Source organism: Urocitellus parryii, chromosome 4 (genome assembly GCF_045843805.1).
Source record: "Urocitellus parryii isolate mUroPar1 chromosome 4, mUroPar1.hap1, whole genome shotgun sequence".
Taxonomy (NCBI): Eukaryota; Metazoa; Chordata; class Mammalia; order Rodentia; family Sciuridae; genus Urocitellus; species Urocitellus parryii.
The window spans coordinates 184021083-184044713 of record NC_135534.1 but is presented as its reverse complement, the minus strand read 5'-3'; the positions used below and the strand labels follow the sequence as shown (position 1 = coordinate 184044713).

Here is a 23631-nt window from a genome sequence, read left to right as displayed (position 1 = left end):
TGTAGTTACAGTAATAATGCTTCTGAAGTCATAGGCTCCCAGGAACTCTTGAATACCCAATACCCTCTCCAAAACACCTTTGCTTTGGGACCTAAAATATGGAGAAACTCAACCCATTAATGCCATGTTGGCCACGAGATTCTCCATGGCTGGCTTCTTATGTTTGTCACCTGCTTTGATTTCTGATACACTAAATTTATCAGCTACATGCCACATTGTCATCATCATTTGCCCTTTGAGCTATTTTTTATTTTAAAGAGAGTAACTATAGTAACTTACTCAGAACATCTGGGAGTAAACATTTGGAGAGTCTAACATCCTGGGCAGCAAATCATTATAGACCATTTTTAATGCTTTAGAACATTAAGATTTATGTAGCACTTTATATTTACTGATCAAATGCTTTCTCCTTCTTCCACTTTTCCCAAGTCTTTCACCTACCTGTTACAGAAGGCTTTCATTATATATAATCTGAAGTTTTGTTTAATTCTTCCCGTGAAACCTGAAAATATCATACATTAACTTTTTATAATAATCAATTTCTTCTTAAGAGTTTCATATTTTTATTATATTGTCCATCAGAATCTCTTTTTAAGGCCTATATAAATTCAGTGATGACTCAGGATTCCAAGTATGTTGGTGGGGGAATGTAAGTCAGATCACTGAGTAAAGACCATGAGAATAGGTAGGCAATTATGAGTCCAGTGATGGCATGTTTTCAACTTCCTGGGTACAAAGAAAAAAGAGACACTGCACCTGATGTGAAGAGTTCTGTGTTGATGAAGAGCACCACTGATGTGTGTTGGAGACTAAATGAAGGAAGAGACTCTGCCTTGACAACTTTGAATGAAATTCAAATGTTAAGTGTTTGAAACTGTGTTGGGATTGAGGGAAATCTGACTAGGACGTGCCCATGGGTATTTAAGTTTTTCTCACCAGTCATCTTTTGAAAGTTTGCACTACAAGAGGGTACTGTGTTAGTAGTTTGGCTTTTCTATTTAGTTAAGGAACTTTATTTTTATTTTTTTTTAATTTTTATTGATGGTTGTTCAAAACATTACATAGTTCTTGACATATCATATTTCATACATTTGATTCAAGTGGGTTATAAACTCCCATTTTTACCCCATATAAAGATTGCAGAATCACATAGGTTACACATCCACTGTTTTACATATTGCCATACTAGTGTCTGTTGTATTCTGTTGCCTTTCCTATCCTCTACTATCCTCCCTCCCCTCCCTTCCCCTCCCATCTTCTCTCTCTACCCATCTACTGTAATTCATTTCTCCCCCTTGTTTTTTTCCCTTTCCCCTTACTTCCTCTTATATGTAATTTTGTATAGCAATGAGGGTCTCCTTCCATTTCCATGCAATTTCCCTTCTCTCTCCCTTTCCCTCCCACCTCTCATCCCTGTTTAATGTTAATCTTCTTCTCATGCTCTTCCTCCCTGCTCTTTTCTTAGTTGTTCTCCTTATATCAAAGGAGACATTTGGCATTTGTTTTTTAGGGATTGACTAGCTTCACTTAGCATAATCTGCTCTAATGCCATCCATTTCCCTGCAAATTCCATGATTTTGTCATTTTTTAGTGCAGAGTAATAAAGATAACAAACTTCAAAATTATTCATTTAATGGATTATTCAATACATATGAAAATAACATAAATATTGTGGCTCTTTATAGAATTCTGGAACTGGAAGAGACATAGGTACAACTCAATGAAATAAGTCATATTTTAATTTTACTAGTGAAGAAAGTAAGCCTAGAGAGAGGGCAAGTGACTTGCTGATGTTTTCTCAGTAATTCAGAGCTTAAGTCTGAGATAAAATCTCCTGGGGTGTTTTAAACAACCTAGCTTTCCTATACCAAGCACTGTGTCTTAGTCCACTCAGGCTGCTATTTTAACAACACACAATAAGATGAGTGGTTTATAAACAACATTTATTCTCACACTTCTGGAGGCTGCAGAGTCCAAGATCAGGATGCTGGCAGATTTGGTGTCTGGTGTAAAGATCTGCTCTTTATATATTTGCTGCTTTGCTGTATCCTTACATGTTGTAATGGGCAAGGCACTCTCTGGGTCCATCTTTATAAGGGCACTAATCCTGTTAAGACCTAATCACCTCCCCACATATCCCACCTCCTAATCCCACAACTTTGGGGGTTAAGATTCAGACATTCAGACTATAGCTCACTCTCATCCCCTTTCTTCCTCCAGTTCTGTACTCATTTTCAAAACTGAAGTGAGTCTTGTCACTCTCCAGAAGATTTTTAGCACATTGAACAGGCCTGTGTCATCTGACTCCTCTGTCTCCCTCTTCCTCATTTCCCATTATCCCTCCTTTTAGTTCATTACCTCTAGTCCTACTGCATCCCCTGTTGTTCATTGTATATAAAAACTCCTTCTTTCTGAGGATATTTGTACCTATGCTTTTGTTGACTTTGGTTGTAGTGTTTTAGTGTATAACTGAGCAAATGGAGGGGTGGGCTAGTAGTTTCTGTTTGTGATCAGGAATGAATGAAATATCATGTCATGTTTCAGCTGTGATCTTAAAAAGCATGTAAGCTTTGAGGGGAGGAGTTTTGGACCACACTGTGCCTCTGTGTGAGGGAACTTAACTTTTTTCTGTACTTGAGATCAGTATGGGTTTGTTTTAGTTAAAATCCGAGCAAAATACTCTGGATGAATGGGCTATGGAAGACATGCTATGGCCTGTCTCAAAGTGGTGGAGCCATAGGAGACTGTCACAGGTCCAACATCTAACTACCACAAATTAGCTATGGGCCTTCTACATGTGAAATTGAACACGTAGGCCTCTTTCTCTTTTTTTTTTTTTTTTTGTGGTGCTGGGGATTGAACACAGGGCCTTGTGCATGCAAGGGAGCTATATCCCCAGCCCACATAGACCTCTTTCTTCACTTCTGGATTAGGGAGGCTGAACCAGAAAACTTTTGTAGGCCTTATCAGTTCTGTCATTATCTGATATTCTAACTTTGGGAAGGACATTTGAGACATTTTTTTTTTCCTGACAATTTCAGGAATGGTATTGATTGTGATTGCTCTCTGCAATTTTATCAGCATATAGGTTGTAGAGTAAGGATAAGCAATTTTAAGTGGATGTGAGAAGTCATGATTACCACCCTAAAATAACTGCTAATCCAGTCATCAGTATAATCCCAATGAACACAAAAAATCAATAGGCATAGTTTGTAATTCTGCTCCTTAACATCTCTTGTTGGTAAAGAAAAATCACATCTCAGTGCTTATTTTTTAGCTATTTAGAGTAATTCCCCAAGGAAGATCTTGGCATGCTATACATGAATGACCAGTACTGAGGGAAGCATGGACCAGATCTTGGTGATGGTTGGTGGAGGGTGATGCCTGGGCCCTGTGGTTAGGGCTCCAGTCATATAATGGCATGTGTTGGAAGAACATGTGTCACTGTAGCCCTTGATATGTTTTCTGTGCCAATTCTTGTCTAATAAGACACATATGCTTGATTTTTATGTGATGACAGAGAAAACAAGAACACTGCAGATGTCCTTTAGAATCTGACGGGAAGGAACATCTCGGATTACCTGGTGAAGACATATATGCAGATCATAGCCAAAAGGTAACTCTTTACTAATTGTAGCCCATGCTTTATCATCATTGATTAGAAGAGTTGAAGGCCTACAAATAGTGCACCCCTTGGGGGGATTGTCAGATTATGGCTTGATGTTTCTACAAAGTTAGAATGTTATCCCTAACTAGACATGATGGCGAGAGCTATCGTGAATATTCAATTTTCAGCTAAAAGTTTGAGGCAGGCTGGTCTAGAATGAAACTAAGTATGGATTCAAATTTGACTTCTGTCACTTACTAGTTGCTTGACCAGAGGCAACCCATTATCCTTTGAAAGTTCTTGTTTGTATAAAATATAATATTAATGTTGCTCATAAAACTTTGTTGTTAGGATTAAGTGAAATGATGTACATAAAGTGTTTTAGATCCTTTCTCACAGATGGACTCTAATACATGGATTCATGAGGAGAGTCCTAGGACGACTGAGCCTATTTTGACTGTGGAAATTTTTTTTTAACAGCCTTATAGTTTCCAGACATCATAGTACACTGTGAATACTTAGCTGATGCTCTAGAATGCTTTTTTATAATTTTCTTCCCAACACCTTGGTCAGCTGAGTCTCTAGGTTAGTAGTCCTCAATGACTTTAGATGGTAAGAATGTGCTGGAGTGATAATGAGCATGAATTTCAGAGAAAGGCATGATGTACAAATATGTCATGTATAATGCAAATATTACTTTAAATGAAAAAGCTTCTAGTTGGTCAAACTTTGATCTGTAAGGTGTTTTTTTAAATTTGGCTCATTCAAGGAATGCTTGTCATCTCCTACTTACTCTTTCTCCCAAAGTCAGACTTCCAGTTGATCCTAGGGACTCAAGAAGTATTCAGGCCTTTGGCATGGGCCCAAGAAGGACTGGAATAACAGAGGTATCAAAACTGCCTATATTCCTTTCTTTTCCTTCTGGGTTTTGAAGGACCATCAGGAACTAAGGAAGACTAAGGAAAAGAATAATTCTTAAAGTCAATTTATACCACTGGAAAATGAAGTACCTTACATGGCTGCCTCAAAAATTATCTCTATTATTGCTTCCCAGCTTTCCTTTGTGCCATTTCCCCAAGGTCCAGGACCCATAGAACTCTTGAGCAGAACAGAAGCAGACCATTATAGTTACTCTCATGCCAGGGATGATTGAAGTTCATCAGTGGAGTAAAGCCTGCTATCTTCCTATTTTGAGTGTATGTTAATAACACTGCCTGTCTATAAATCTCCATCAAGGCCATAAACTGGTATGTGTATAAGCAAAGAATGACTGGCTCTTACCAGCAAGTGTTCAAACTTATCTCAAGATGTATGGAAAAGGGAAAGGCAGAGGCAGATGTACGCTTCCATGACCCCAATGGTTTGGATATAGGAGCTTGTCTCACATTAGAGAGAAAATCTGTCCACAGTGACTGCAATTAATACTACCATCACCACCCAGTTTCCTATGTGAAGTCTTTTCAAAGGAGTGTCAAGAAAGAAAACTCTTAGATATAACTCAGAGCTAATGGCTCTAATGTCTTTGATAGGTTTTTACCACCAGAGTCAAAGAGTATTCTTTGCCTTACTATGAAATTAATCTGTCCTTTGGATTTCTGAGGGCTTAATCAATGAGAAGTGACATACTTCCTGTTTTTCAATTTTATCTCAGACATAATTCATTATGTTATATTTTTAATACATGTTAAAAATTAACATAATAAAATCAATAAAAATTAAAATAATATAGTTGTAAATACAGGCTATGAGGAGACTTGGAAGTATGAAATATCTTTTAAGATGTAAGCACTCAAAACAAAAACTAAATTTGTAGCACATCTGTGGAAGTACTAAAGAAGTCTCATCCTGGGTTTGGTAGCATACTGTTAAAGCAAAAGCTTCAGAGATGATAAAAATATAAAACTTAGAAAAATAATCAGAATATACAGGTAGGCTTTTATTAGGTCAAACATTTCCATATCCATGAAGATCACATTCAAACAAAGATATCTCAAGCATCTTATGTTAAGTAGGATCCAAAATGAAGTAAATATTTGTAAAATTAATTATAAATGAAGACATTTCAGCATACAAACCAAAGAATCTTCAAAGACTTTAAATACTAGGACCTAATAATTTTATTTTCCAAGTCAGTGACGATAGAGCTAATGTGAGACCATAATTAACACAGATGACACAAATGATAATGTACTTTTCCATGACAAATAAATATGTTTAATATTCTCATGAATACCATTTGATATTACAAAATAAACTTTACTTGACCAAAATTTGGAAAATCTCTCAGGAAAACAGACACGATTAAAAGTTTGACAATGTATATTAATAATTTAAAACTATTGTTTCAAGCATGGAAACGTAACATTAGTATTTGAATAAAGGTTTGTTAACATACAGAAGACATCCTCTGAAATGAATGAAAAATCAGGATCTTGAAATAGTGGCAAGTATCTTTGTTAAGTAGAATGCAGAATGAAGTAAATATTAGTAAAATTAATTATAAATGAAGGCATTTCAGCATGTAAACCAAAGAGTCTTCAAAGATTTTTAATCTTAGGACCAAATAACATTATTTTCCAAATGGTAGATATTTTTAATGTGTGACAGATATTGAAATCCCATGGGCAAAATGAACTCTTCACTTCCTAAAGTGGTGGTGACAAACAAGGGAGAGCTTCATAAAATGCAAGGTACATAGTAAATTAACTTATCACCTCCTTAAAATAAAAGTGAGAATAATTCTCTTGGGAGAACTTAAGCACCATTAGCAGACACATTTTATTAATGAAATTAATGAAATCTTTTGTGTTTCAGTAGAACACTATTTCAATGGTGAAAATGATGCAGGAATCAGAAGCATATTCTGCTGAGACACTAGGTAGTTGACACTTTCCCGAACTGGAAAAACATTTCATAAGAAGGCATATAAAGTTATTGAGCAAATCAAGTTTGTTGTAAAAATAACCCATGCCTAGTGAAATAGCTTACCAGCTGCCACGACTCTGGGATCCTCATGGGAATGATGCCTCCCAGCTGCACGACTATCTGCACTCTCATTCCACCACAGAACATGAACTGCAGAAATAAACCAAAATTGTTTCTAAAGAGTATGACATTGACAAAAATGCCATGGGCAAAAGAATAATTCTTAAAATTAGACTGAGTAAAAAATATTCTATTATTTTAAATTAAAATGTCAGTAAGTAAATATTTAGATGATAAGATTTCAAAGGAATCAGAGACTTGAGAAAGAAATTTATGCATGAATTCATCAAACTCTTTTTCTCTCTCTCTCTTATTTTTTTTTTGGTGTAAAAACAGAAAGCTGGAAAAGGAAAGTAAGCTAAGACAGTTAAAGACACACTCAAATTTCATGACTTCCCACTACAGTTGACTTTATTGCAAAAAACCAAGGTTATAAAAAATTGTGTTTATTATAGAAAATTTATATGAAACAAATGGGAAAACAAAAAATAGCATAATGTTAACTACCTAGAGAAAACCCCTAGGGCATTTCCTTTAAAAGTTAACTTAGGGTCTATTGTATATTTTATGCTTACTAACAGATTCTTTAAAATTAACAGTGATTATCTTCTGTGGCAATAATATTATTTTTTAATGATGATATGGATTCCTTCATAATACACAGCAACTTTTAATACTAATCTTTACTGTTGGCCATTTAGATTATTTCCAATATTTCACTATTCTATAAAATTCTGGAATAAATATTCTTGTGCATAATTATTTATACATTTTTTTAATAATTGCAATGTAATAAAAAGTAGAGGTATAGAAAAATGCAGATAAACACAAAGAGAAGCTAGAAATCATTTCTGTACTACCCAGAAATAACTAGTTTTATATTTGGTTTATGTCTTTCCATACTTATACATATTATATATATGTTGTTATGTATATGAAATATATGAATATTTATAGACATATCTATACATATATTTATATCTATGCATATATTTTATACTACAAATATATATTGCATATTTCTATATCACATACTATATTACATAAAGAAGATCATACCACATTATTTATTATATAAACAATATTTACATAAATTTCATTTGAACACACCTATGTATATATCTATAATTATGATGATGGTGACTACTATTACGAACATTTAATTGCCTGGAATGTGTTTGTCTCTAGTGATGGAACCTGTGGGCCCTTGGGCATGCTAAGCATGTGCTCTACCACTGAATTATCTTTGTAGTGCTTTTTATTTTTATTTTTAGATAGGATCTTGCTAAGTTGCCCAGACTGGCCTTGAAGTTGTAATCATCCTGGCTCAGTCTCCTGATAGCTGGGATTTCACATGTGTAATACCTTACTTGATTTTAAACATTTTTCATGTGTTAACTCATTTAGTCCTCATAATACTCTATATGGTAGGTTATTACTATCACCATTGTATAGATGAGGAAACTAAGGCCCAGTGAGGATAACTTACCCAAGGTCACAAAATTACTAAGCAATGGTGCTGGGATTCAAATCCAGGTTGTTTGTATCTGTTTATTTCCTTAACAAAATCTCCTAAAATGTAAAGTGAGAGATCCAAGGAGTATATCTTATATACATATATTTTAAATTTTCAAATAGTGTATATATTATACTGTCTATATATTATATGTATTATACACTGTCTTCCTAAAATGGAAGATAAACCTAAAAAGAAGCTGTACTGATTTACACTCATCATGCCACATTTTCCTAGGACACTGAAAATGAATTTAAGAATAAAAAAGTTATAATGTGAATCTGCATTATGTATATAGGGTAAAAATGGGAGTTCATAATCTGCTTGAATCAAATGTATGAAATATGATATGTCAAGAACTTTGTAATGTTTTGAACAACTAATAAAAAAAGAATAAAAAAGTTATAAAGATTATACATACATAATATCAGAGATTAAAAGACTTTCAGTAACCTTTAATCTCATCATTCAAATATGACTATATACTTTCAAATTTCTTTCGTATATAACTGAAAGCTCTTATAGATATATGCACTCCTGCATATTTTCTAGAATACTGCCAAAGACAATGAAAATAATTTTTTATTTATATGGCCCAATTTGGGAAGGAAAGATTAATGTGAACCCTTTATATTATATGAGTACTTATTTACTCCTGACCTAACATTATACCCATATAAGCAAGTCTACATTAAGTAAAAAGTGATATCTGCTTACTATTTTTGATCTGCCTCTTCTTTAATATATATTTGTCATATGTGTTACTACCTTTACATAAATTTTCATTTCCTTTTTGCTTTTGAATTTAACTTATAATGATTTGTACCACATATAGAGAGTTTGAGCCTTTTTATAATAAAGTCATCAATTTTTTTTCTTCATTTTTTGTTTTCATTTTTAGCTTAGGAATATAGTCCCCATTCATATTTTTAAATAAGTTAATCTACATAAAGTTTTAGCAATTCTATGAATTAAATTTTTTCATTGAAATCTATTAAAGTCTTGATATTTTAGAATATAGTATAATTTTTATAATAATTTTTCTCCTCCATTATTTTCCAACAAATATACATCTGTTTTTGTATATTATGACCATTTTCTTATGATAAACAGGCTGAATATTCCTAATCCAAAAATCAAAAATCTGACATACTTCTGGTCCATGCATTTCAGATAAGAGATATTTAACTATATTACTAGAAGATGAATTTTCTGTGTTGAGTTGGAAGCTCAGCACTGACTATATTAGGTTTGAGATTTCCGTTGTACATAAAATAGAGAAGATAAAAGGTAACTGTGTATTATCAGTCTTTCAAATATTTACTAGCTATTCTTTGTCATCTGTCTTTTCAGATAAGCTTTACCAGTATTTTCAGAATTTGTCAAAAAAAAATCTTGAATTCTGATGGTAATATCTTTCAAATTTAAAAGTTAAAATACTCTGGGATGGGGATATAGTCCAGTGGTAGAGCATTGCCTAGCATGTGCATGGTCCTGGGTTCAATCCCCAGGGCTATGCACACAAAAAAATACATTTAAAAGTTAAATACTCCAAATATGTATTTTATTAAAGAAATTTATATTTACAAATTTACCAATGGATATGTACATACATGTATATAAATACATGTCCCAAATATGTTTATATAGTGGGAAATGGGTGAATTTTTATGGAGGAACTTTAGTATAAATAAATTAATACGTGAATGAATAAATAAATTATGTTTTTACTCAGAAACAATCTCCCCAGAAATGCTATTTCAAAAATGAATAAAAAAATTCAGAAGAAAAAATATTTAAAAGGAATAGGATATTTCTTGAGATTCTGGCACCTATTAAAATTTAATCATCTTGATATCAGGAAAATAGCATTTTTGTGTTTGAAAAGGCTTCATAAAGATGTTAATATTCTAAATAAAAAGATGTGACACAGGTTTTTTCAACCCTTAAAATTGACAAAAATACAAAAATTTGGCAATAAAAAATAAAATGTATAGTATGAGAGAGAGAAACTTATCCAAGGAACTTATTAGTAGATCACCACTGAAATTTTATAGATGAAACAGATAACTATACCTGTGTTGAGTGCTCCATATTCTGCATGGAAAACACCAACTAATTTTGTATAGCCTAGATTTACATGGGCATGAACTGCCCTTTTAAATGCATCACCCCACAGCGCTGGGCCGCCAGGTTTCATCTGAAAAGAAGCCAATTCATAGACTCCTAAAATAGAAAGAAAAAGGACTTTTTACAGAAGACATTCCAGCATTTTCTAATCATGTCTGTCTTGTTTCCATGGAAAACTAATCTACAAATACAGATTTAGAGGATCATATATGGTTACATAGACATATTTATTGTATTTGCATTATTTTTCTTTGCTTTGGTTATCATGCAGATGATAAAAAGTCTGGAGTTATAAATTTATAAACTATGATCTGAAATATTTTAATATAAAAATCTATTAATAAAACAGATATTAAGAATTTATAATGAAATAGGATTTTTGAGCTAAGCCTATACTTTCAGAAAAGAATAAAATAATTTTCCAATGTCTCCTATATTTTCATTCTTCTTTCCAATTTATACTTTTTTACATTTATATTTCTCCCTCCTGTAAGACTCTTTTTCTAACAGAAAGAACATAGAAAACAATGAAAATAAAGTAATGTCTCTGAATTTTGGAGGAAAAAAACCCCAAACAAACCTAATGAGATTTCATTGTCCCTAAATATCCAAGTATGTAGTTGAAATGTATTTTATCTTCTGGACAGAAATAAAGGACTGGTAGAAAGAAACTAGAGACAAGTAGATTTGAAAGGTACAGGAAAACATGCAAAGATTACTCATGTTAATAAAAAAGAGGAAGAGAACCAATGTTAGACACTGTCTGAGGAATCAACTATTTTATCTAGATAGTACTGACAGATCTAAGTAGGATCTAAATAATTCTTTTCAAGTTTCTTTGTAGTGTAATCTAAAAACATAGAGTTGGGAATAAAATAAATCTAAATTGATTTTTCTATTCTGACCTTGGTTTAATACTGGATTGAAGCAATAGTTTCTTTAAATCATCAAGAAGAGAAATCAGCAAGAAGATATATCTTAAGGAATTATTTTCAAACTGAGAAGAAAGAGGAAGACACAAAAGTTAGACACAAAAACTATAGTGATATAGCTTGGTAGATTCAGTTAATTCATCCCCCTCAAATAGTTAATTTTATAAAGCAAAAGTGTACTAATGACTTAAGATTAATTATATTTTGTGGAAAATATTCTTATTTAAATATTTATATTATCTTAAAATTATTCTTCATTTTCCCACATGTGGTCCCTACTTCTAATGTTCAATTTCTCAACTTTAACTGACTATGTAGACTTTTTCTGTAACAGCTAAACTTAGCAATGTGTAAAATTTCAATTTGGAAAAATTCCTCATTATTTAATTCTCATTTTAAGCATAAGCTGGAAGGTTCAACTTAGTTTCATCTTAATAACCACAGTATGTTCCCATAAAACAAAGGATTAACTTCCTTGTTTGCCAGTGGAACTTTACCTTTTATCACTTAAGATCTTTAGTATTTCATTCATCTAAATTCTAAGTGGTGAAGAAGGAAGGTGACTTACCCTCTTTTGGAGGCTTTTCTAATTTGCACCATGGCACCAGGTAAGTAATCTCACTCTCTTGCTTTTCAATGAGAGCCAAATTTGGAATGAGGAATTGTTCTTGCCATTCCTTATCTTTAGCCAAGGCTTTCTGAACTGCAGTTCGATGAGCAAAATTCTCTATGGGAGAAAAGAATTAAAAAAAAGAAACATTTACAACTTAAAATCATCTATGCTTCTCTGGATTTCACCCAAACAACATTCACCTGCAGCATAGAGGAACATTGTTATGCCTTTGGAGATACCAACACAAAAAGATGTGACATCTGTTCTCAAGTTGTTCATGGGCTTAAGGGGAATAGAAATACAAATGTCTCAGAATTGGCTTCATGGGTTCTATGACTTTGCAGAAGCTTGTGTGAATTAGGTAAGTTACTGTATCTTTCTGCATTCCGTTTTTCAGTCTGTATAATGGAGAGAATATAACATTGTTGTGAAGGTTAACTGAATACACAAAAAGAGCTTAGAACAATGTTTAGCACCCAGTTAATATCAACATTTGTGGATTAATTAATTCAGTTGAGGCATTTAAGTGATGGTGCTAGTTCAGAGAAAGAAGACTTTTCTTTGGTGATGGCAGGTGCTCAGGTTAAGATAAACCTTGAATCAAATTAGAATAAATGAAATTAAAATGTATTTGGTGAGTCTCTTCTCCTTTGAACAAAGAGCCTTCAAAGAAATAGTGTTGATTCTCTTACTTATTACCAGCCATTTTCCCCCCAGCACTTATTTTTCTTCTAAGTTATTCCAACAGGTATCAACGTTTACCCACATATGGGCCTAGTACTGTATTTACTATGAAGACCTTATAAGACGAATGATAAGAGTTTTATATGGTTTATAATGGCGATAATGAATAACCCCTATCTCACAGCTTAAGTGAGGTAATGTGTAAAATTTAGCAATGTGTAAAACTAATGGTAAAAGTTTTATATGGTTTATGATGGTGATAATGAATAATACCTATCTCACAGCTTATGTGAGGTAGATCAGGACTTCATTAGTTTTCATAGTTGGCCATGATTTAACTTGTAGCACATCTAAAGCACAAGTTGTGTTTTAATGGGGCTTGTTTTACTACACTAGGTAAAACCTCTACACTTTACCCATAGTTAAGTGTAGAATTTTTCATAATAAAACATTTATGAATATTAATCTGGACACTGATGATCAAATTGTAAATAAAATTATTACCAGGTCTTTGGATATCCACAAGTCCTGATGTTACCCTAACAGACTAGATTGTGGAGAAACAAACATTCTGGTGACTCTTGAAACTTCTTTTCCTTCCTCAGGGGTAGGTCAGTGTGACATGGGAAGAACTGATTCCTTTTCCTTTTGAGAAGTATGAAAGTAAATTCCTTGAAACTCTGGGGTGTAAGAAATGAAACAAAAAATGGTCTCTAAACATAATGGAAATATTAAATCTCATGGTTGAATGAAGTTTAAAATCTGTGATCCTCTCTAAATCGAAATTTACTTACTAGCCCTAAATTTTTAAATTATTAGACTTCCTCTTTCCTTTTGTAATCTTAACACGTTTGGGCTTTTTCAAACCCCACCTTAAAATTTTTATCAACCATCTTTGTAATAAACCATTCTAAATTTTCTGAGTGTTAAAGCTAGTTTATAATTTGATGATTTCATATATGAGAATTAATGTTTTCCAAGTTATGGTAATATAAGACTTTGAGCAAGAAGTAGACCACTGGTGAGAGTAATCACTGAACTTACTTTTTGGTACTGTATTCCTTTTTAAATTAAGATTTTACTTAACCTGTATATATCTATAAATATATAGATTTATAAATATAGTTTTAAAATATAGATTTAAGAACTAAATTTCATGAAACATGGAACAGAATGAAAATCTATAGCAAACACTTCAGTGGAATGACTCCTACCATACTTCCAAATGTGAAACACTTTATTCATTCTGCCTCCAAATTCTACACTCCAACATCCAACCAATTCAGAGTGAGCTGTCCGAAGATGCATGTTTTTCTTGATGTTTTCCATGAACTCATTCATCTTTGAGGGTTTAAGTGAATAGGTACAAAACTCATAGAATGTTCCATCATTTTGTCTGGGGCCTGTAGCAAAAGATGAGCACACCTGAAGAAAGATAAGACAAATTTAAAGATTTTAGAGAGAATTTATTATGTTATTACCAAATCTATGTTTGTACTTGTCAATTCTCTGTAGACTTTTTGTTATGAAGAGATTAAAGATAAATATCATTTTTTGAGGCTATTGTAAAAAGGGTAGTTTTCCTAATTTCTCTTTCAGAGGATTCAACACTGATGTACAGAAATGCATTTGATTTACGGGTGTTGATTTTATATCCTTCTACTTTACTGAATTCATTTATTAGTTCTAGAAGTTTTCTGGTGGAATTTTTCAGATCCTATAAGTATAGAATCATGTCGTCAGCCAAAAGTTAAAGTTTGAGTTCTTTTTTTCCTATTTTTATCCCTTTAATTTCTTTTGTCTTTCTAATTGCTCTGGCTAGAGTTTCAAAAACTATGTTAAATGTAGGTGGTGAAAGACGGCAGTCCTGTTCCAGTTTTTAGAGGGAATGCTTTCAATTTTTCTCCATTTAGAATGATGTTGGCCTTGGCCTTAGCATAGATAACTTTTACAATGTTGAGATGTTTCCATTTTCCCTAGTTTTTCTAGTGTTTCGAAATGAAGGGGTGCTGTATTTTGTCAAATGCTTTTTCTGCATCTATTATGATGATCATATAATTCTTATCTTTAAGTCTATTGATGGGATGATGAATTACATTTAGTGATTTCTCTATGTCAAACCAACCTTGTATCCCTCAGATGAACCTCACTTGATTGTGGTACACTATTTTTTCTTTTGGTAAGAGAAATTAGGAAAACTACTCCATTTACAGTGGCCTCAAAAAAAAAATACTTGGGAATCAACTTAATGAAAGAGGTGAAAGAACTCTATAATGAAAACTATAGAACGCTACAGAAAGAAATTAAAGAAGATCTTAGAATATGGAAAGATCTACCTTGTTCTTGGATAGGCAGAATTAATATTGTAAAATTACCATAGTACCAAAAACACTATGCAGATTTAATGCAATTTCAATCAAAATTCCAATAACATTCCTCATAGAAAAAGGTATCATGTAATTCATCTGGAAAAATAAGAGAACAGAATAGCCAAAGCAATACTTAGCAAGAGTGAAGCAGGTGGCATCACAATACCAGATCTTAAACTCTACTACAGAGCAATAGTAACAAAAACATCATTGTATTGGCACCAAAATAGACTGGTTAGACCAAATGGTACAGATAGAGAACACAGAGACAAACCCACATAAAAACAGTTATCTCATACTAGACAAAGGCACCAAAAACATATACTGGAGAAAAGATAGCCTCTTCAACAAATGGTGCTGGGAAAACTGGAAATTCATCTCTCACCATGCACAAATTCAACTCAAAGTGGATAAAGGACCTAGGAATTAGACCAGAGACCCTATGCCCAAAAGAAGAAAAAGTAGGCCTAAATCTTCATCATGTTGGATTAGGCCACAAGTTCCTGAATAAGACTCCTAAAGTGCAAGAAATAAAATCAAGAATCAATAAATGGGATGGATTCAAACTAAAAAGCTTCTTGTCAGCAAAAGAAACAATCAGTGAGATGAAGAGAGAGCCTACAGAATGGGAGGAAATTTTTACCACACACACATCAGAGAGAGCACTAATCTCCAGGATATATAAAGAACTCAAAAAACTTAGCACCAAAAACATAAATAACCCAATCAATAAATGGGCTAAGAAACTGAACAGACACTTCTCAAAAGATATACTGTCAATTAACAAGCATATGAAAAATGGTCAACATCTCCAGCAATTAGTGAAATGCAAATCAAAACTAAGATTTCATCTCACTCTAGTCAGAATGCCAGTTATTAAGAATACAGGTAACAAGTGTTGGTAAGGATGTGGGGGAAAAGGCACACTCGTACATTGCTGGTGGGACTGCAAAGTATTGCAACCAATCTAGGAAGCAGTATGGAGATTCCTTAGAAAACTTAGAATGGAACCATCATTTGACCCAGCTATCCCACTCCTGGGTTTATACCCAAAGGACTGATAATCAACATACTACAGTGACGCAGCCACATCAATGTTTATAGCAGCACAATTCACAATAACTAAATTAAGGAACCAACCTAGATGCCCTTCAATAGATAAATGGATAAAGAAAGTTGGTATATATACACAATGGAATACTACTCAGTGTTAAGAGAGAATAAAATCATGGCATTTGCAGGTAAATGGATGGAGTTGAAGAATATCATGCTAAGTGAAGCCAATCCCCTCAAACCAATATTTTCTCAGATAAGTGGATGCTGATCTATAATGCGTGGTGTGTGTGTGTGTGTGGGGGGGGGTTGGGAGGTGGCAGGATGGGAGGAATGGAATAACTTTGAATAAGGCAAAGAGTGGTAGGGAAGGAAGGAGGCATAAGGGTAGGAAAGATGGTAGAATGAGATGGACATCATTACAGGTACATGTATGAAGACACAAATGGTGTGATTCTATTTTGTGTACAACCAGAGAAATGAAAAATTGTGCAATTGTGCACCATTTGTGTACTATGAATCAAAATGCATTTTGTTGTCATGTCTAGTTAGAAAAAATAAATTTTAAAAAGATAAAAATCACGCAGAATATATATCTGCTGCTTTCCTGGAAAGGGTTTACAACCTTTAGTCATTTGTTTCATGAGAAGTTGCTCATATGAAGGCATTGGTGTCTTAATGATATTCCTGTACTGGAGAACTATAATTAGAATTCCCATAAATTTAGAAAGAGCTTTCCTTTATTCAGCCAATATTTGATTTTTAGTTGATAGCATATTGTAGAGTTATGCATCTGAAAGAACTTTATAAATTCAGTATGCATGGCTTTTGGCAGGCAAAATTATTTTAAAATATAGTACTAATAGAAAATTCCACTTTTATTTTCTTAAAACATGGAAATTGCTCTTCAAGTCAAAATATTTCCTACATAAAATGAAATAAACCAGTGGCCAAAAATAAGACTGGAATTTTAAGTAAGCATTAGCAAACTATGTGCTATCTAACTCAATTGTAATATAGTGATAGACTTTATGAGTGCTGAAAAAGATAAATTCAAGGAGTCAGGATTTTCTGAATCATTATTAGGTTCTTAAGACAGATGCAATGTAAAGTGCATTCAATGCATCCAGTTATACTGGTTTGATGGGAATTATTTTTTTTAAGAACCATTAATTTGTTAAAATATTTATATGCTCACTATATAAATTTCTAAATCTATTTCTGAGTGAACTTACTTTTTACTAGGTAATAACTTGCCAGAATTATCATCTGTGTATGTATATGTGTATATTAAAAATGCACACATACAGATACTTATATAGCATTCCATTTTACAAACTCATGAAGTGTGGTTAGTAGGTGCCTATTTCCAAAGTAATTATACCAGAAAAATCTGTTAAAGAAGACTTGGTACCTACAAAACTATGGGCAAATTAGTGCTTACACTGACCACCTTGCATGTTTAGAGAAACAGGAGGCTTTGTTCTTATTTATTCTTATATATGTTTATTTACAATATGTATGTTGAGTATAGACTTAATATAATCATTTCAATTGAGTTTATTCCACTCATGACTGTCATAACTCTTAAGTTATTTTCCTATTGCCCAAAGGACAAAGCTTTCTATCAAAAACAACCGCAGCAGTCTCTGCCACAGGTAGATATTCTTTTTTTGTACATTTTAACCAGATTATAATAATGTTAATAGAATAAACAATAACCTAATATGTACAATCTAAAAATTACAAGTAAGATATATCAGCTGTAGACTAATGGGCATTTGTATTATTTTTCAATGAGAGGATACACAGAAGGGACACAGTAGTGATAAAGACGGGTGTATGTGTGAGGAAGTGAAGAGATTTTGTAGGGTTTTTTTGTTGCAAAGCTAGTTAGAAATATGCTGGGGCAGAAATCTTCACCATTTGACCCTCCCTTAATCACCAAGTTAGGATTAATTCTTGTGAGCAATTACTAAGAATTCACTTATAGGAAAATGCTGCTAGAAATGTAAAAAAGAAAAGTCGCAAAGAAATAATTCTTGGCCCTGCCCCACTAGAGAGAACAGAATAGACTGCGTTGTTAACACGGGGTGAAAGGCCATTAATGGCTCTTCCTTACTCTTCTCCTGAAAGTCTGTCTCCAGAAGCGGCTAAGCCCACACCCAGCATCTTGCTGGCTGAGAAAGGAGTAAAAGCCTCAAGATGGAAAGGAAAGACTCCCTAGGATGAATCGGAACAAGCAGGTGCCCACAGTTCAGGCTTGATCCCTGGCTCCATTGTGGACCTTTCTCATCTAAGGCTGAAGCAGGTCACGTTTGAGGGTCTTCAGGTTCAGGTCCCTGCTGGGCTTGGGGACCACCGCAGGACACAGGGAGGGCGGGCACGATGCCCCACACTGGGACCCTGGCCTACACCAAGGCTCGCAAGCTGTGCACTTCGTTACAATGGAGAAGGCCGGTAGGGTCGCCACCCCTTGTTGGTGGTCCTCTTCCAGCACCTTCAGTGTGGACGGAGCGAAGGCTCTTCAAACCCACACCTACGCGAGGCCGACGGCGCCTGGGCCCCGCCACGAAGTGGCGAGTGCTCCCGGAGCCACAGCTGCCAAGGTGCTGGCGGCAAAGCCGCAACCGCTAGCTCTTCGGGAGCGACCTCGGGGCGGTCAGGCTCCCAAGCCAGAGAAAGCCTCGCTCCGGTGGGTAAATGACCCTGCCCCGCAAGGATCCCTCCTCCACGGGCGCGGACCCTCAGCCGACAGAGCTGACCGCGTGGCACGCATGCGCAGGGCTCACCCATCCCAGCCCAGCGCCTGGCAAAGGGCGCGCCCACCCGGAGGCCCATACCTGAGGCGCGAGCGTTCGCGAGGTCAGAGCCCGGGCCAGGACGCTTCGGAGGGGCAGCATGGCGCAGCGTGGGCCGCTGAGGAAGGCAGCCAGCTGGCGTCCGACGTGACACTCTCCTCGTACGGCTTCCTGACTGGAAAGGCGCAGCGAAGGGACAGTTAGAGGGCGTGGGCGGGGGCGGGACTCGGAGGGTCAGCTCCGCCCTCTCCCTGGAGGCGCATCCCTGGGGCCAGTGTGCAGGAGTGTGGTGCCAGCCCTGACTCAGGGTTTCCCCTTTGTTTCCTCGATGGTTTGTGCCCCAAACGTCAGAGTTGATGTTGGAGTAGCTGAAAGCTGAGTTCATGCTTGTTTCACCTTCTGGTTTGTCGCCTCCTCAGGGCGCTGTTGTGTAAACGTTCCGGGTAGAGCGCCTGTCTATGAGCAGGAAGGTGCTGTATGGATGCCTGCATGTGCAGGCTTTGCATTTAATCATTTTTTTTTTTTTTTTGACAGAGAGCAGAGCTGGGAGTCTTAACTTGTCTTCACTGAAGGTATTCTCCATCCCACTTGCCAGCCCAGCATGGCTTTGAAGGCTCCCAAAGGTTTGAATTAAACTTTCCAAGAGCCAAAAGAATGGGTGCACTGAACCTGACATATGAAACTCAAATTTAAACTTGCATAGATTGAAATAAAATATTTCTATAATACTTGAAATAGAACTGCTGACTTCTCAGGTGGTCCTCTGATTATTGGTCTCCCCCCATCTTGGTTTAACAATTTTAAAGCTGTTTCTCTCATTAATGTTCATATTAAAATTAATTTTCTTTTTAACTTATATTAGTATACATTATATTAATATTTACATTATTCTTGCTAGTAGTCACTTTATGCACATGTTTAAGCAACATTGTTTACATCATGAAGCTGTGATTATTACAACCTTACCACCTGTGCTTATGAAAGGAAGACTTTTTAAAAAAATTTATTCTAATTAGTTATACATTACAGCAGAATGCGTTTCAATACGTTGTATGCAAATGGAGCACAATTTCTAATTTCTCTGGCTGTACATGATGCAGTCACACCGGTGCTGCAATCATACATATACACAGGGTAATGATGTCCCTCTCCTACCATTCTTCCCACCCTTACACTCCCTCTCCTCCCCTCACTCGCTTCTGCCCAATCCAAAATTCCTCCATTTTTCCCTAGCCCTACTCCTCCATTATGGATCAGCATCCACATAATCAGAAAACATTTGGCCTTTGGATTTTTGTGGATTTTTGGATTATTTCACTTAGCATGATATTCTTCAACTTCATCCATTTACCTGCAAATGCCATAATTTCATTCTTCTTTAAGGCTGAGTAATATTCTACAGTTTGTTTGTCCATCTGTTGAAAGATATCTAGGTTGGTTGCATAGTCTAGCTATTATGAATTGAGCTTCTATAAACATGGATGTGGCTGCATCACTGTAGTATGCTGATTTTAAGTCCGTTGGGTATAAACTGAGGAGTGGGATAGCTGGGCCAAGTGCTGGTTCTGTTCCAAGTTTCTAAGGAATCTCCATACTGTTTTCTAGAGTGGTTGCACCAATTTGCAGTCCCACCAGCAATGTATGAGTGTACCTTTTCCCCTACATCCTTGCCAACACTTATTGTTGCTTATATTCTTAATATTTGCCATTCTGATTGTAGTGAGATGAAATCTTAGAGTAGTTTTAAATTGTATTTCTCTTTGCTAAACATGTTGAACTTTTTTTTTCATATATTTGTTGATCAGTTGTATATCTTCTTCTGTGAAGTGCCTGCTCAGTTTCTTAGCCCATTTATTGATTGGGTTATTTGGGTTTTTTTGGGGGGGGTGTTAAGTTTTTTGAATTCTTTATATATCCTAGATATCACTGCTGTATATGAGATTGGAGTGGTAATCTTCCATTCTGTAGGCTCTCTCTTCATGTTATTGATAAGACTTCTTTAGGGCCGGGGATGTGGCTCTGCTAGGAGCCACAGCAAAGTATTATGATGCATGGCACCTTTGGTTGTAAGGTGATGCCAGCTAGCCATTGAGAAGATTTACATTCATATGGAAATTGGACTCCTGCTGTTCACCTTGGCCTGCTTTGGAACGGACTCCTGGAGAGTTCCCATTGGTTGGGGAAGGATAGTAGGAGGGTTTTCGGGGGAGGTGCTGGCCTCCTTCCGGGAGAAGTGACCCGAGTGGGTGGACCGGCTTGCTGGCCTGACGCCTATGGGGTATTGGTGGCATTTTCAAAAATAAAGTTTTGTTCCTGCTTGAGTGGCGTGATTCTGTGCCCAGCTGATTTGCGGCATGGCTCAAGTGGTAGTGTGCTCGCCTGGCATGCGCAGGGCGCTGGGTTCGATCCTCAGCACCACATAAAAATAAAATAAAGATGTTGTGTCACCGAAATCTAAAAAATAAATATTAAAAAATTCTCTCTTTCTCTCTCTCTTTAAAAAAAAAGACTTTTTAAAAGTAGTAATTCTGATGGAGGTGCTTCAGGATTTTTTAGAGTGGATTTTATAAGTAAGTTCATTTTCTTAGCCTTCTTTCACCCTGAAATTAACAATTCATTTTCTCATTGATAAAATATTTTAAAAATTCCTTCTGTTCTCTAGGTACTTTTCCAGAAATGGATCCAGAACTTTACATAAGACATAATTCATTTCCTCTTGAAACTTTCAGTTAGCACAAAATAGAAATACAGTCACTTCTCATATACACAAGTCCAGAATTGGTGGACTCAACCAAAGAGGGAAGGAGAATATTGGTAAAAATGTTGTGTCTGTACTGAATATATACAGATTTTTCCCCCCTGGACATTATTAACTAAACGATATAGTTTAACAATCATCTAAAGATGATTGAAAGCATACAAGAAGATAAGTGTAATGTTGTTTGCATTTTATATAAAGGATATGGGCTGGGTGAGATGGTAAGTACCTGTAATCCAAGCAGCTTGGGATGCTGAGACAGGAGGATCAGGAGTTCAAAACAAGCCTCAGCAAAAGTGAGGCGCTAAGCAACTCAGTGAAACCTTACCTCTAAATAAAATACAAAATAGGGCTGGGAATGTGGCTCAGCGGTCACGTGCCCCTGAATTCAATCCCTGGTACACTCCCCCTACCCCCCAAAAAAGAATTTGGCCATCTGTGAATTTTGTTATCATCTTTGTATCCTGAATCCAGTACCTTACAGATACTGTGGGTCAGCTGTCTATCAGAGTTTAATAAATAGTATGAAGAAAATACAGTAGAATATGAAGAGCAGAAAGTACTAGAGGAGATAAGAGAGACTCCTGGCTATTTCTCAATATATATTCTTTCCTTTCACCTTTTATTTTCTTTATTAAATGTTTGTATTAGTTATACAAAATAGTGGGGTTCATTTTGACACAATCATACCTGCATGTAATATAATTTTCTCCATTTTAGTTCTCAGTGCTTCCTCTTTCCTTCCCTTTTACCCTCCATTTCCTTTCCTCTACTCTGCTGGGCTTCCTTCTGTTAAATTATTTTCTTTAAAAATTGATACACATACAGGTGAAATTTTTAGATACACATCTAGTTGGAATTCACGGTGGTACACTCATATATGTATATAGCATAATTTTATCAGTTTCATTCCACATTTCTTCTACTTTCTGGTTCCTCATCCCCACCTCTCAATCTCCTTCTCCTCCTCCACTGATATTCCCTCTATTTTCATGGAACTCACTGCCCCGACCACTTTCTCCCCTTACTTTGCTCTGTATTCTGCATATGAGAGAAAACATTTGACCATTGACTGAGTTTGGCTTATTTTGCTTAGCATGATGCTCTCCATTTCCATCCATTTACCATTAAGTACCATAATTTCATTCTTCTTTATGGCTGATAAAACTCTCTTGTGTATATATACCACATTTTCTTAATCAGTTCATTTGTTGTTGGCACCTGGGCTGGTCTCATAAGTTGGCTATTGTGAATTGTGCTACTATAAACATTGATATGCCTACCTCACTGTAGTATGCTGATTTTAGTTCTGTTGGATAAATATTTAGGAATTGGATTGGTGGATCATAGGATGGTTCTATTTCTAGTCTTTTGAGGAATCTCCAAACTGCTTTCCAAAGTGATTGTACTAACTTGTAATCTCACCCACAGTGTATGAGTGTACCTTTCCTTCCACATCCTTGCCAGAATTTGTTAGTTGTATTCTTGATAATTACTATTCTAATCTAGTTCGGGATGAACTCTCAGTGTAGTTTTGTTTTGTATTTTCCTGATTGTCAGGGATGTTGAATTTTTTTTCATACATTTTTCTTCTTGGTGTAGAACATTTATTTTATTTATTTTTCCATGAAACACTCAAAGTTCAGATCTGTGGGGAATAATTTTAATCAAAGAATTGTACATTTTCTTCCCACATATCCTGCTTTGTATTAGGAAATGACATTGTGATCCATTTCACTACAAGTAAAATTATTACAAAATATTTACAGGAAAATATTAAAAATAACTCAAACACAAAAGGCAAGATGAAATAAACTGGGTTTTCAGAAATCTCTACTCCAGTGCCCACAGCACACAAGAAGAGAGTCAAAACAAATAAGTAACTAACACTCCCCTGATCACAAATTTCCAAAGAACTGGAGAAGGGGAAGAAACTGGATGAAGATGGTAGTGTGAAAGGAAATGGATGTTAGCAGCACTGCTGCAATAGCCAATCTATTCTGAGTGAAATACCCTCTTATGTGCAGTAAATTCTGAACAAGGCTATATTTTAGGATTTTCCTTGAACTGAAATTAGAAAATACCCTGACAGTGGAAGTAGCTCTTTCACCTAAATTTAATAAGAGCCTCTTGCTCCACAAACCACTGTGGTGAACAGAAGCCTGTTCTGACATCAAAAGCTG

The 23631-nt window shown here is 35.3% G+C and overlaps 1 protein-coding gene across 1 annotated transcript; it reads right to left on the bottom strand.

The window, feature by feature from the left end:
* Positions 1 to 5447: 5447 nt before the first annotated feature.
* LOC113201663 (protein NipSnap homolog 3A-like) lies at positions 5448 to 18866 on the bottom strand. The gene is made up of 6 exons (XM_026415491.2): positions 18733 to 18866; positions 13682 to 13892; positions 11739 to 11897; positions 10185 to 10334; positions 6596 to 6682; positions 5448 to 6505 (listed from the first exon to the last, which is right to left on the bottom strand). Exons 1-6 carry the CDS (start codon positions 18790 to 18792, stop codon positions 6429 to 6431), a joined length of 744 nt encoding a protein of 247 aa, XP_026271276.1. The 5' UTR covers positions 18793 to 18866; the 3' UTR covers positions 5448 to 6428.
* Between the last annotated feature and the right edge of the window lie 4765 nt (positions 18867 to 23631).

Excerpts from the sequence above, each read along its gene's own strand:
- LOC113201663 (XM_026415491.2), bottom strand. The coding sequence starts at position 18,792 with ATGCTGCCCCTCCGAAGCGTCCTGGCCCGGGCTCTGACCTCGCGAACG. Across the intron at positions 13,893-18,732 it reads CGCGAACGCTCGCGCCTCAG|GTGTGCTCATCTTTTGCTAC; the intron begins GTATGGGCCTCC and ends ATCTTTCTTCAG. Across the intron at positions 6,506-6,595 it reads TCCCAGAGTCGTGGCAGCTG|TTCGGGAAAGTGTCAACTAC; the intron begins GTAAGCTATTTC and ends ATGTTTTTCCAG.